The sequence below is a fragment of the Hippoglossus hippoglossus genome, chromosome 17 (genome assembly GCF_009819705.1).
Source record: "Hippoglossus hippoglossus isolate fHipHip1 chromosome 17, fHipHip1.pri, whole genome shotgun sequence".
Classification (NCBI taxonomy): domain Eukaryota; kingdom Metazoa; phylum Chordata; class Actinopteri; order Pleuronectiformes; family Pleuronectidae; genus Hippoglossus; species Hippoglossus hippoglossus.
Window position 1 is genome coordinate 10,842,335 of NC_047167.1, and position 15,690 is coordinate 10,858,024.

Here is a 15,690-nt window from a genome sequence, read left to right on the forward strand (position 1 = left end):
TTTTTTAGCTCCACTGGTGCCCAAAATTATGAATGGATTATGAGACAATGGGCCCCTGGACACAGCCGGTTATCAGTCATTATCTTGTTAGATTTATTTCTCATTCCTTCAGTAACTGCAGTGTCACTTTTATTTCAAATTCAAACTTGGGAGGGGGGGGGGGACTGTTTGAATTCTTAATTTTTAATTAATTAATTCTTAATTCTTAGACTTAATTCTTAGTCTCTATCTCCATAGTTTGCCTCACAATCCAACAGAGGGCGCTCACTATCAGCTTGATCTATTGCATGTCTTCTTGACCGATCAGTAAAGTAAGAATACATTTGAACAAATTGCGTCGCTTGTCAAATTCGTTCCAACTTGATTTTTGGAATAAGTACAGCGCAGAGTGCACTAATGTATTATAATGAGAGTAGGGATGTGCATCTCCACCACTGAAGCCAATGTGATAAACGTCTAAATGCATTTCCAATGATCTCATACATTAAATATACAGATGAAGCGACTGCTAATACTACACAATATGATTCCACCTTATCACGATGCAGTGTGATCAACACTGTTTCAAACAAACAATATGGGATATAAATTGGGATATAAAGTGCCAGTTTATTTCACATTTGCAACAGTAAAGCAAAAAAATTGGAAAAAGGAAATGTTGGATTGGATCTGGTCCCTGATCCTTTTGTACATCGGACCTGCAACCGTTAGGTCAATTTATTATTTCATCTATACAACAAAAGGCATCCAACAGTTTATTTCAAGAAATTCACCCTGACTTGAGTCGTACAGATCAAATAAAAACTCCAAAATATTTATATCCGCTTGATAGTAAAATAAATTACAAACTCTTTCCACCCACAATCTGACCCAGATGTTTTATCTCTACTGTTATTTTACCATTCCTCTACCATTTATCTATCATCTGCCCCTATAAAAAAGCTGCATGGATCAAATCACACCTCTGCAAACATCCATTTTCCAGATCCACAGCAAACACAACATACACACACACACACACACACACACACACAAACACACACACAGATAGACCCAGCCGTACACCAAGGGTGGCGTCTCATTCCTGTGGCTGATGAGAGCAGGCATGATGGGAGTGAGGCATGTAATGTGATTTATAGAGACTGGCTCACTTTTCAAATTCAATCAGGAACTTTGATTACTGATGAAAATTTGAGACAGGAAATCGCTTTGATAGCAAACTAAAACCTCATGAGACAGAAGAGGACTGATGTGCATGTGTAAGTGTGTGCGGACTCGGAAACACTGAGCCTGTCTGGACTTGGCCATATTTGATTAGCAAGGACACGCAATGCAATCAAGAGCGACAAAGCAGGAACTCCAGCAAATTTAACCAATGACTGATGAAATTTTACCTCTGGTTGAGATTTTATCGACTTCTCTCCGTTTGTCTCCTATTTAATACTCGCACTGCTCACTCACTTACCCATGAGCATCAGTTTGGCTCCCACAAGCATTACATACACACGGAAGTAACAGTCACACATCTGTGAGCAAACACACTTAAACACACACACACATGTACACACATGGCTAACCCCTGCAGAGGTCACGGTGGCAGTTTGCTCTCTTGTGTTATTTTAATGTCTGCTGTTGCACATGAGGGGACACTCAAACCCACACCTGACAGCATGACGGAGGGGCCCAATTACCAATCCCACGGGAGTGTGAATGTGTGTGTGTGACAGAGAGAGAGCGGAGAGCAGAGGAACAGAGGGAACGTCGGAGAAAGAGTGAGAGAGTGCTTGTGCATGTATGTGATACAAACATGACAGGCTCATCAGTCACCAATGGCCTTTTAAAGTGTTCTCCATAGGGACTCCTGACCTTTTCACGTGATGCCAATAGCAGCTGCATGATGAATCAATCGCCTAAGCCTTTGGCTCTCTGTCGCCTCCATGTTATCAAGAGGAAATACGTGAGATGACATTCTCCCTGTTGAGACACCTGGAGACAAAAGCCCAAAGTTATGGATTGGCCTTTAATAGTGAAGCGAGACCCAGTGGTGGTAGCAGTGGGACAGAAAGAGGCAATGGACCTCAAAATGAGTGCTGCATGTGGAGAAAATCTTCGGATGGATGGATGGATGGATGGATGGATGGATGGAGGTAGGGGAAATTAGAAAGAGGGAGATAATGGGGTATTCGAGGTCAGAGGACTAGCCACAACGTCTGTCTGCACAGGATTGATAGAAAAGGGGAGAAGAAAAAAAAAAATGGGGGTGCACAAGGCCAGCAGAAAGATAAAGAGGAAGCCGGTGGGAGGAGATAGATACTGTGGAAATGGAGAACAGCCCTGAGTTGTGTGTGTGTTTGTGTGTGAGAAAGAAAGAAACGGAGGGAGCGGTAGAGAGCGATAGGGGAATATGGAACCTAATATGATGGGCTAAATGAGGTGTAATGGCAGTAACATAGAGTGACAGCAACTGGGCCAGTGCATTAAGGGGTTAACCAAGGCCAGGAGTCATTGACCTTCCCTCTCCCCAGAGACAGAATTATCTCTTGGTAAGGAACATATACACACACACACACACACACACACACACACACACACACACACACATACACACACACTAATGATGAAAATGTGGTTTCAGGCTGGCCATATTTTGCCATTCAAGAATGTCATGATAGGAATTTCCCCACCACCAGCCAGCATCGAGGCCGAGCTGAGGACAAATGAGACTATGCTTGAATTTTCCAATCAGTCACTGGTTTTCTGCAACACTGGTCAGATGCTCACCAAAACAAAAATAGCTGACTTCAGGCTTTGTTACAGGCGGCATTAAAAAAAGTGCGCTTTTAATTTTAAAACATAATATTCTAACCCAAGTCCCAGCGTAATTCTACTTTGGAATTATGCAGGGAAATACATTTACTTCTTATGTGTATGTGTGTGAGAGAGATCGAAAGAAAGAGGCGCAGAGAATGTGTGAGGAGAAAAGGACACTGCAGGCGTCAGGTGAGAAATTAGAAATATTAGCATATTTATTACAGCGACATGAAAGACATTAGAATGCCTACACCCTTTACAACAAGCAACGCAGAGGAGACTGGCATGGGGACAAGTAAGCACTGTACGGTGGCCAAAGAAAGAGAGAGGGCAGTAGAGAAAGAGACAGAGAGCCGAGAGTCCCAAATGAGAATCACTCATGAACATTGACACTACAGGCCTGGTGGGCAAATGGAGGACACATGTCGTATTGCAGATCAAGCAAAACAACCCACATATTTATAGGGTGAACAGTGGCACAAACCTGGGATTTTGAGTGTGTGGGTCTGACTTTTGTATTCTCAATTTTTCTGAATGGGAAGTGTTGAACAAGCTTGAAAAAAAGAAAACACGATTAACTGATTTTCTTTGCGGATACTTTATCTCTTTCTAACCTTGACTTTGTATGAGGAATTTTGTACATCAACACAATTAAGCAAATTAAAGAAATGTAAGCCAATCACAATTATCACTGATTATATTGTTATTCAAATAAATAAGGACAATATTGCCATTTTCTCTTTCAACTTGACTGGTGAACAGCTTTTAGATTTATTATATTTCAGTACAAAATGACTTTCATCTGCGTAGAGAGTGAAGGTGCAGTTGGAGGGTGTCTCAATGGGGGGTTATGGGATGTTACGAAACCAGGGTGTTGATGTGAGGTCATCTTAAGAACACAGATAAATACTACCTGGACATACACTTTACTCTTAATATCGCCTCTATAGGGCAACTGAAAAGAAGAATAGCTCAGTAAATAAGGCATCTAAAAGGCCAGCGGTCAAGGGTAGCCCGCTAGAGTGGAATCATAGAGTTAGCAAGAGTAGAATGAACAGTTTCAGACGGTCTGGATTGTACATTTGTCTGTGATTTATGATACAAAACAGCAAAGAGGTTTGGCAGGAAGATTTTGATCTTTGAATTAGGTGATTTTAGCTGTAAATGTATCGCTTTTTATATTCAAACACATTTTCCATGCTAGTAGAGGTGAAAGTTTTGTCCATTTTTCTCTCTCTTGATAGGCCTCTGCCCTTAGTTGCATTTGCTTGGCCTGTCAAGCTTTCCATTCTCACACAACACATGAAATAAACACTGATTATGGTGACAGATTTACCATAACAATTTTAGACGATAACAGCTCATTTTCAACTGAAATGACTGTTGCTAGCACATTTGACCTAACTACTTAAGCTCAGCTATCCTTTCATTCATATTTCCAACTTAAATATGCACTTGATGGTTGGTTTTATACAGGATATTTTACTGAAAGATTGAGACTAAAGCTGCATGTCCTTGGAAATATGTTAATATCCTCACCAACTGACAATCCACATAGAGAAAATGGAAATAAAAACTGCATTGTACTTGAAGTACGGTGTAATTACTTATTCTAATAATGGGTTTCTCTCCTGCTAACCCTCTCTCATCCAGAACTGGATCCAACCAAGTGCAGAAATAGAACATAGTAGACGTGCTACGTTCTTCTTTTTTACATAATGTATAACCCCATAAACTATTGTAGACCTACAAGGTTGCTGCTTCTTGACCTTGGGAGTATTGCTTGGGTACTACTGTAGATAGTCAGCCAGTTAGCCAAACAGCCGACAATTGTAGGTTATGTAAGAAAAACATACAGTTAAATTGATTTCCTATATATTTTGGGAAAGGCTAAAAATGAAGTCTTTTAAAATGCTTGTACTCTGACCACAACTCCATTCACACCACTTCCGCTTGTAAAGTAATGCAAAGCTTGACAGGTCTGCTATGCCTAGGTTGGGTACAGTTCTTAAACTAAAGTTAATCAAATCACTGTTTTGGGGGAGGGGGTTTCATGAATATTCAATTTGTGTCGAAATCTCATCTGAGGATTTATCTCAACCTCACTCCGCCCCTTTCCTCCTCACCCAACCAAGCATTTTCAAACATTATGCTGTATGCGAAGGAAATGTACATGTTATTACTGTTTGAGGTGGGGTATGCCAGTGTATCAATAAAAAGAGTACATTCTACTCATTCTAACGCTATGGAATAAACTGCAGTCACTGTCACCTGTCAATCAAAGCTGAAGCTTCGCACCATGCTACATTCCTTTGTTCAGACCAACAAATAACCTCCCTTCGCTTTTCTCCCGTACAACCTGCCGCTGAACAAGTACTTCAGAAATCTCTTTTTCACAATAAAAGTACATCATAGTTCATCATCATCATCATCATCATCGTTATCATTACAAACATTCTAACATTGGAAATCAACACTGTACATATTTTACACTATGATACAATCATATATACTGTACTTTTATGTCACTGTTGGTCCTATAGAGTACCACATATATTAAAAATGGGTTTGGGATTACACTCAAAGCAGGTTCAGTGCCATTAATGCAGTGAAGACAAAACGGGTCCCATCATATCTAACCTTGTAATTAACGTGATAAGTAGCTGCTTCCTTCTGCAAGGGAAAAAACATCAAACCAATTTATTTCCTTTTTTGCTGTAAACATTGTGATTTGTAAAATTGACTTAAGGGTGTTGGTTTGAAACAAGGGATGCTTTAAATAGGTTGACCTGACTGATAACAAGAATTTGAGATGATACAAGACACACAAATCGAGATTTTTTAAAAGTAAGTTTTACCCTCTATAGTGGCTCCACTGAAAATTATTACTGTATATATTCCATCTTGCTTAAAATGTTTCAGTGCTCTTTTTTATCTGTCAAACTACTTGGGACAAAATACTGTAAATCGTGATTGGTCTTGTGATTGGTGCAACCATCGAGCCATTGGAGCTGTTGTAAAGGAAAGAGAATAGGGAGAATGTTGGTATGTTGCCCAGATGGACATCTCAATGTTACTTTACTGTACATGGCACAACACTGGAAAAACAAGTTACACGTTCTTAACAGTGTCAACTCTATCATGACCTTTGTGTCACCTTTGCTCTCCACAAAACACCATATATTCCTTCACACACCTGAAACATGGGAAGGCAAACTCTTAGGCTGAAATATCCCGAGCAACATCATACTGTGCGGACTGAACAGACAATGTTGTTTGGAATAGACAGTTATGGAAGAGTGGGAAAAAAATGTTCTCTGTGCTATCTTCACCTTAAGCGGTTCCTGCTCTGACTTTGCACTGAGTTACATCATAAGTGCAAGGAGACAAGCAAACGTGCTCTGGGTCTACTTGCTATGGAAGTGAGTCTGAGAGCAGTCGCCAGGGAAGCCCTTGTCCTGGTCAAATACTTTAATACTTCCATCCTACATGAACTAGCAAAATCTACATCTCTCTCTATCTCTAAAGGTCCTTTTTTCGTCCCCCTCACCCCCTCACACATTCATGCCATTCAGAATCTCGGTTCATTCACTGGCGTTCTATGTACAGAGAGCATTGGAAGGGGCCATACATATACCAGGTAATAACTCCTATTAAGGTTGAGTGATATAAACCTCACCACCAATACAAACGTTAGGTCCATCTCTACGGTTGTGGGACACACAGCCCATATAAACATATATCTACACATATACATATCTTCTGACCCAGTTTAAACTCTTCATGGTGAAAACTCAAAACAAACAAAATGACAGTAAAAAACAACTGTACACCTCACAGACAGTGATAATTATATTCTAATTTGTTTTTGTCATTTCTTTTGTTAAAAATCTTGTTTTTTTAACTTTTCTTGAGCTTTTATGATGTGAAATGATCTGGGATGCTCTACATGTTGTCGTGTCTCTCAGTTGCTCCATAATGGTGGCTGTGTTGCTGGGACTCTTGAGTGCTAAAGCTGGTAGTGCCCATCGAGGATGGGAAGAATGGTGAAAACTGCGAGAAGGTGATGGAGTCAAGCGTCCATGTTGTCTCCATCTTGGTGTGTCTCAAAATCAATGGAGGCCCAAGCACAGAGTATCCATTGCAACTCCATTTCAGGGGGTGTGAAACTCGTCACAGGAGCATCCATTTTGGCTCTGTCTCATTGTGTTTATGTGGACACTGTTATACTTGGACGTGCGCCCCCTGGGTCTGCAGACTCTGGACAGTGGATAAAATCTTCTTCTGGTGGCCAGCCAGAGTCACGCCCATCTTAGCCAATTCACTACGAGGAAGACACAAAAAAAAGAGTTTCTTTATATATTCTTAGCGAAATTCCTCTACAATGTCCTTCAAAGGCAGTACAATTTTTTTGTCTAAGATACTTGTGCAAATCCTTCAATTCTAAATGACACTCAAGTGGAATATAATAACATCTTTTACTGGCAATCTTGACCTTTTCAGTGTTTGATTTAACAAGGATGAGACTCAAGCCGCCTGTACCTGACACTGATGTAGAGGATTGAGTCCAAGCTGACGTATCCAGCACTGGAAAAGTTCTCCTTATACTGGCCCATCTTGATGGCCTCCAACCACTCATCCACTGTGTTTACGCTGAACTCGGGGGTGGACAGGTCCTCCCTGCTGGAATACAAAGCCACACTCACGTCTCAATCACGTTTCAGCCTGTTGAGAGGCTGAATAACAGCTTCCGACTTGTGCTGATGTCAGTCATTTGTCCTTGGAACTGTTATTAAATCTGAGTGTTGTTCGAGTTTTCACAATAATAAAAAAACATGAATTGTCAGGAAAAAACTTGAGTAGACGGTTAATACTTATTCATGCTGCTGGTTGTGGATTTGGACAGAATGGTTTGAATTCTCCTACAGCCGCAGCATGACAGACTCAAAACCACCAAAAAAAAAAAAAGAATAAACCCTAAACTTTAAACCTACCCATTAGTGGGTAAGTATGATTAATGACCTCTCCCACGTCCCCCCTTTTGCTTGCTTCCTTTTGTTAGAAATTGTTATAAATGATCTCTGTGTTTATTCATTTTCACGCTGAAACTTAGTTCTGTGCATACACAGAACTAAGTACATCTGCATTATATGAAATATGCTCTTACATACAGTGTTGTTTGTGCTTTATTTAGAGCCCTATATGTCTACAAGTCTTGTGTATGAGAATCTTCTTCCTTATCACATTATTAATTCTGCTGATAGGTTTCCTGTTTAAAGTGTCTTCAGTCGCCTCTTAAGCTGACAGAAATATCTTCTGTTTTCTGGTCTGTTTTAGGACCTCGGCCTGGAATGTAAAATGTAAATGTGAAAATAATGATAGTCTGGATGTAAAACAGTAATACAGCTTGGGAGGCACGGTGTCGAAACTGAATGTTAGACTTTGGATATGCCAAGCCACAAACCTATATTTATATCTTTTCACTGACAAAAAAAAGATAACAATGTGATTTTACCTAAAAAATTGCAACCGACAAAGAAGATTTACAGTGTAGATGTAAGGCAGTGATCTCGTCTTCAATGCATGTCTCATCCTACAGTCTAACCAGTCCATCTCAAGCCTATATGCATGTGTCAGCTTTCAGATTTATAGCTTTCTCCCACTGACCATTCTGAGCTGTTGGCCAGCTCCCTGAGGCTGGCAGGGTTTCTGATGAGCTTGTCGAGGATTGTGACAATCTGTCCAAACTTTGGCCTGTCGCTCCGTCCCTTCTCCCAGCAGTCCAACATGAGCTGGTGCAGCACCACAGGACAATCCATTGGAGCGGGAAGACGGTAGCCCTCATCTATTGCTTTGATAACCTATTGGGAGATAGAGGCGGATATTAAGGTCTGTAAACAATAAATGAATGAGAAATAAAAATGTCCAGGAAAATTGATTATCATATTTTAATTGAATTTAGTTGTATTTGTAACGTCAGATTATAACATGTATGGTCTCAAGGCCGTTCACGTAGTATGATCGAGATCTAACAATAATATACAGAGAGAAAGCCAACAGTTGAGGTATGAGGGAAAATACGTTGTTAATGCTGAAGCTGAGACATGAGGCATGTGTTTGTGACTCACATCCTGGTTGGACATCTCCCAGTAGGGTCTCTCTCCATATGAGATCACCTCCCACATGACGATACCGTAACTCCACACATCGCTGGCCGAGGTGAACTTCCTGTACGCTATAGCCTCTGGAGCCGTCCATCTGATGGGGATCTTCCCTCCCTGTAAATGGTTCACATCACAGTTGGCACATTGTTGGCATGCTGATTACGAACTTGATGTTTTACCCTGTTGGTAATAGTGTAAATATTTAAAGGTTGTTTTATATTGCTATTTTTCTCGCCAAGTGTTAGTTAGTTAGATCTGACAAAGCAGATTACAAGATTGTGCCCACCAGGACGCCTGGTGCCATAACCGAGAAGGTGAGATTATACACCACCTTGACAACAGCACTCCTCTCTGATGTACCCACAACATAAGGTGACTTTTGCCTCCTGTGTTTATTTTCGCACACTTGAATTTCTTTTGACGTCAATCTCCTTTTTTTTCTTCCACGCAGCTTCTGCCTTTGTTGTTGATGCACAGATCAAAAGGATTCCATAAAGCCCACTGTATAGACACAATGGGCAGTGCAGTACCGCCGCTCTCTCTCTCTCTCTCTCTCTCTCTCTCTCTTGTCTACTCACAGGCTGTACCTCTATAGGGCCCGCTTCAGCTTTTTAACATGCGGCAGCTGCCTCTGCACCACCTAGCATTCCCCATCTCTGCTCGGTCAAAGTCAAATAAAAGACAAAGCTGCCAAGTCACTCAGCACTGTACTTTTGTTTCCGCCGCCCCCTGTCCACCCCTACACCATCTTCTCTTTTCTCTTAACTGCTCTCTCTGGATCCTTACCCTACCCTCCCTTATTCTCTCTCTCGCTCTCAGCCTCCCTAGATCTCAGTCTTATTTGATATCCACTCCTTTCTCCTCGTCTCTTCCTCATCTCCACCTCGGCCTCTCCCTTTTCTCTCCCCCCTCCTCCTCCTTGCCTGCAGCTCTCCATCTAGGTCTCCTGACATCAGTCGGAGGCTGTGTGCGATTGCAATAGAGCAGTCAGCGGCTGATACACTCCTCCCAGGGCAATGCTAATGCCATATTAAAAATAACATCCCGACACTTCCTATGAATATGAATAATGCCATCTCCTTGTGGGCATTTTAGATGAGTTACTCCGCAGTGGTTTAAGTCACTGACGTTTGAATTTGTTCATTCTCTCGGAACTCTGTGAGAGGATGGTGATGCTATCAAAGACTTCTTCGGTACGACTATACTGCACAGACACACAACTGTAAAAAACTACCTTATACCTTTGTCGAGTCATTAATGAAACATTTTCTACTTATACAAATAGGGCGTTCATATCTTGGGTTCATATCTGTTGTAGTTGAAACTTGACAAGTTGAATGAATGTCAGGCTTCCTCTGGTAGTTGCACTTTGACATACTGTATCTTTAAATGACCTTAACTCAGTGATCCACTTAACTGACTTAACTAACTAACTTTGTTCTATACGCCGATGACATCCTTACTGCTATTGTAGGTATTTACAATATGCAGAGTTTTTATTCCGTCATTTATTACCATACACTATTACCATTATTTATCCATGTGTATATATTATTTTTTTATTGAAATGGACTGTCATAACAGAGACAGTGTTGTAGTACAACATGAATTGTTCGATTTAATGTCGAAATGAGCATGGATGATGATCAGCTGTCATCTCAGGGGTCGGGCCAACATGACAGGTTGGTATAACCGAGTGGCAAGTGGATCCTCCATAAGCATTATAGTAGTAAATCAACAATATATTTAAATATCTAGATGGTTAGTTTTTCACCTGAATAAACTCCAACAAACGAGAACCTATTTCGCTCTCTAGACTGTGTACAGGTCAAACTGCAACTGCGTGCTTGTGCACCTGCTTTACCTCCACAGATGGAATCTATTCTGCAGGAAACACTGCATGACTAATATGACACCAATTTTCATAGGTATATTTCTTTTACTGCTACTGGCTGTTTTCGAGCCCCCATTGGACTGGGTCTCTTAATTTAAAGAACTTAATTTATGCACATATGGTTTTCATTCGGGTTCAGGCACAGTAATGTAGAGGTCAATTTGGTATCTGTAATCAGAGACAATGCGACAGAAGCAGCCTGTGACAAAGTGTCTTACCCTTGTAGTGTAGGCAGCCTCTGGGTCGTCCTCCAGAACCCGACTCAGGCCAAAGTCCGACACCTTACACACCAGGTTGCTGTTGACCAGGATGTTCCGAGCTGCCAGGTCTCTGTGAACGTAGCTCATGTCTGACAGGTACTTCATACCGGAGGCGATACCGCGCAGCATGCCGACCAGCTGGATCACCGTGAACTGGCCGTCATGTTTCTGTAGAGAGACAAGGAGAAAGATGAATTAATACAGAGTGCACAGTGTAAATGCTGACATGAAGCTGCAGTATGGGTGGCACGGTGATTAGTGCCAGGTCCTTCAGCAACCGCAGCTGGAGGGGAAAGTTCAAGCCAGGACTCAAGTGCCTGCGATGGCAGGAGTCCATGCCTCTTAAGACTCCCTGAGCAGGAGTCTGAATCCCTTCCAGCCCCTGCTAACTCTGCACTTTGACCTCTCTCTGGAGGGTGGCGAGCAAAAGATGAATTTGTCCTTCTAGGGATCAATCGCGGATCACAAAAAAATCCTGCTAGCAGAGGATTGTATGTGACAGAGACAGAACTCTCCTCTCTAACTCTGACCATGTGCCCAAGCAGCGCTCACTGGATTTCAGATTTGAGCTGTCTTTGGCAAAGAGCAGGGCCTGTTGATCGATGGTAGTCCAACTCACCTTCTCCTGCCAATTATTTCTGCCCTGGGCCAATGGTCCCCATTGAAATGTTATCACTCACCTTCTCTTCTTTATATCATCTCTCCTTCTCTCTGTCTCTTTGTTCTCTCCATCTCTCTCCTCAATCTCTGTCTCAGACAGAGAGAACTCTGTATTACTTTGATTCACTCTCCATCTATCTATCTATCTCCCTTCATCTTTCTGCATCTGTGGATGCATCTTCGGCCCCTGCACTCCCCTTCCTCTATCGTTCTTTTGCTGTCTCTCCCTCGGCAGCTGTGGAGTAAGTTAATTAGCCGGTGGTTTTGTGAGATGCTGATTGATTGGACTGTCTAACAAACCTACAGACTTCCTCTATCAATCTGCCCACCACACCGCCTTGCCAGGAAGAAGGAGAGAGGGTGGGCAGGCCAGGGGAAGAGACAAATGTGGGGCAGAGAGGTTTGATATAGACAAATGAGAAAATTAGGATTTTTTTTGGCAAATTTTTGGCATATTAGCAAACTTATTCCCTCAAAACTGAGGTGGAAAAGATAGAAAGGTTAGATAAAGACAGTGACAGGGAGACTAAGAGAAGATTCTCCCTGACGGAGCAGTGGTTTTGTTATTTCTAAGGGAGAGCTGCTTGATAAATGGACGGCCTAATTAAAGACATATGGATGCCAGAAGCACGGATGAGCTGTAAAACCCATAAAAGTGAGTCTATAATTGTATTGAGCCACTACGGACGCTCTCTATGACCCTTATTATAATGCATACTGTAATACATAACATGCATGTGTCTGTATACGAGGGTTGTTTGTGTGTGTGTGTGTGTGTGTGTGTGTGTGTGTGTGTGTGTGTGTGTGTGTGTGTGTGTGTGTGTGTGTGTGTGTGTGTGTGTGTGTTTCAAGACACGCTTTAGCCATTTTTCATTTGTCAGGTTTAATTTAATTTTGCTTCGGTGTTGCTGATGGGATTCGCGTCTATTTAGCGATGGGCCTATCATCGCAGGTTTAACAGCTTTGGAGCGCTGCAGTGATTTTTAGTGGCTGATAACAACTGTGAATATGAATCAGGGGAACTTTAAACATGATGCACGCAAGGGCTGTAACCATCTACTCATCCAGGTGTGTGCAGATCTCAATTCACAGAGTTATTGTCACTTGTGCTACGTGTTGTGTTCGAGCATCATAAATCACACTTTTGTCACATTCCACAGTGTCGTATCCTTGTTTTGATGCAGCTCTCATTAAATGAATGAGTCATTCTTGTGTGTACAAAATTCACATTTTAAGAGATGCTTGAAAACCTTCTGTCAAATTTGAGAGAATATTTTTAAGATGAAGTAATTCTTTAAAAACATCAACTCATGATAATGACGCATGAAGTGACAGCCTCTTCTATGATGTTGTCTACAATAACAAAGCAGAACCTCTACAGACTTTCTTAAATCTATTCACTGACACGAGTTTCAGCAATAACCTTGAGCAAAAGCTACTTTTTCTGACTTAATTTTGTAAAACTCTTTACAGAATTTAAACTATGTTCCATAACCTGCTCTTCAAAACATTTATGTCAACCAGTCTCTCTGTATTCAGACTGTATGAAAGTGTCACTACAGGAATATCCCTGCTGACTATATTTCTCTGTTCATTCAAGATAGTGTTGATATATTTTGAATCTCATTTATTTCATTTTCTACCTTGACACTTAACAATATGACTGCAGAGGTATTAAATTTCATTTGAATTGAACTGTTAATTTCAAGGTCCCCTGACGGTGCATATATCGCACACAAAGCAATACACTTTCTTTGTTTAATAGCCTGTTTGACAGCAGTCTGCTGCTGCTGTTTTGTGCTCTGGGTTACCTGGTATCAAACAGCATGTGGTCCGAGTGTTTGGAGGATATGCATCTGACTGAATGTTTCTCACCTCCCCTCAGTCCAAACTAACAAAAGGAAAAGTGTAGTGTGTGCGATTGTGAATGACTCCTTGTAGTGGATAATATTGGCATGGTTCCAGAAACTAGGTCCATATTCCTGATTCAAGCTTCAAAAGTACCTGGAAGCTCTGTTTCCACTGCAGCAACAATAAACATGAAGGAGATTCTAATAGCGCTGCTGTCAATAGGAAAAGAGATAAGTACAAAAAACTAAGCGTATTCAAAACACGTGAAATGCTTGACTTAAATAAATATTATGGGCTATTGCGGAGATTGACCATCTGAAATAAAACGCTGGAACACTCAACAAATCAGGAATCCTCAGGGCTGCATGCAGGGACTTTACGGGGTGTAAATAATTTACCAGGAGCTTAATTTAACCAAAGGTTCCTAGTTCCTTGATGGAAATGCATCTTTAGTCTACTACTTTTGTTGTTCCATCTAATGAAGATGTGCTGTATTTTTTTTTATAATACGAAAACAGTCTGACCTGTTGTTCCCAGCTGCACACATTTTATCTTTTAAGCAATAATCACGCGTCAGCAATGAAATCTTTTACTCTCTTTATGTGATGAATACTTATAAAAATTTTATTTAACCAGCTCAAAATCCCCCATCAGCTGTAATAGTGTGGTTTATTTGAAATAATACTTGTTAAATTAAGTCCTTGAAAGACTGAACTTAAGGCCTTGGTGGACTTTATAGATTAAATTCTCCAGATCTGAGGGATGAAAGAGATTTTTCATCAGGTGTTTTTATATATTCTCAAAAGAATGTGTCAGTGAGTACAGCAATTTGGGGGAATTAACTCAACTATTTTAAACACTTTACAGCTGTGGCATAATTTTCCACAGGGCTTGAGTGAAGACTCGCGGCCCTGAACTTGGGGGCAGATCAGAGCGCTGTTTTCCTTCCATCTGAGCGGTGACTCACCTTGAGGAAAGTGTCCAGAGATCCGTTTTCCATGAACTCTGTTATGATCATCACTGGTTTACCTACAGAGACACAGAGCAGGGCGGCTGTTAGTTGGAGCGTAATTACAAGGAAAAGAGACACAAAACTAAGAGAAGAGGACAAGAGAAGAAGTGGAGTCCACAGCTGTGACCAGCCTTCCTCTCTGTCTCCCTGCGTCTCTCTGGGGGATTACATGGCATGTCGTCATCAGTCACACTGACAGCTTCTAATCAGCCCTCTCCATAAATGCCAGGAGATAATTAGAATGGACCAATCCACTGGAATATGTGTGTGGGTGAGTTGGTGTGTGCGTGTGTATGAGGGGGCCTCCTGAGATCTCATGAATACTAATCAGCCTCAAGGGGAAGGGGGTTGTGGTCAGATCGCAGTGCACCTGCATGAGTGTGTGTGTGTGTGTGTGCACGTGTGCGATGAAGGGGTGTTTGACTGACGGGCCCTGTGCACTATGGTCCCCTGCATGGCATCTGGTGGGGCTTACAAATGATTAACAAAGTACCTGCAATCAAACATACAAACACACACACACACACACACATACACACACACACACACACACACACACACAAAACAGCAGTTATCCCTAGTTTACAGGCTTCTTATAAGTACCACCCCCTACAGCTGAGCTTTACCAATAACAAACCAACAGGCTACATGTTATGTGTGTGTGTGTGTGTGTGTGTGTGTGTGTACGTGTGTGGCTGTGGCTGTGGCTTGTAAACACACAGTCTATGTCAGCTGTGATGAATAGGTCACATTTCCCCAATCAGACCTCAGAGATCCTGGGAAAAAACTTGGGGGAGAGATAAAGGCAGCGCACACAAGAGGGGAAGAGAGACTGGAAATCGTACTTTAATTCAAAGTCTCCTTATTCAGCAGCTTTCTATAAAATAAGACGCTTTCATTCTTTCTTTCTGTCTTTCTTTCTTTCTTTCTTTGTGGAGTACCCTTTGTATTTAATATGTATTATATAAAACACCATTCAGCTTTATTTAGTTAAGACAGAAAAAGAAAGGGACACATGAAGGCAAAGTTATATATACA

At 41.4% G+C, this 15,690-nt stretch overlaps 1 protein-coding gene across 1 annotated transcript in view; it reads right to left on the reverse strand.

Moving 5' to 3' along the window:
* Nucleotides 1-3,001: 3,001 nt before the first annotated feature.
* LOC117778088 (ephrin type-A receptor 3-like) overlaps nt 3,002-15,690 on the reverse strand; it is an 86,607-nt gene continuing 73,918 nt past the window's right edge. Inside the window, 6 exon segments of the mRNA XM_034613341.1 lie at nt 3,002-7,135; nt 7,354-7,494; nt 8,479-8,672; nt 8,940-9,089; nt 11,088-11,297; nt 14,608-14,669. Coding sequence (XP_034469232.1) covers nt 7,036-7,135; nt 7,354-7,494; nt 8,479-8,672; nt 8,940-9,089; nt 11,088-11,297; nt 14,608-14,669 — 857 coding nt within the window. The 3' untranslated portion in view covers nt 3,002-7,035.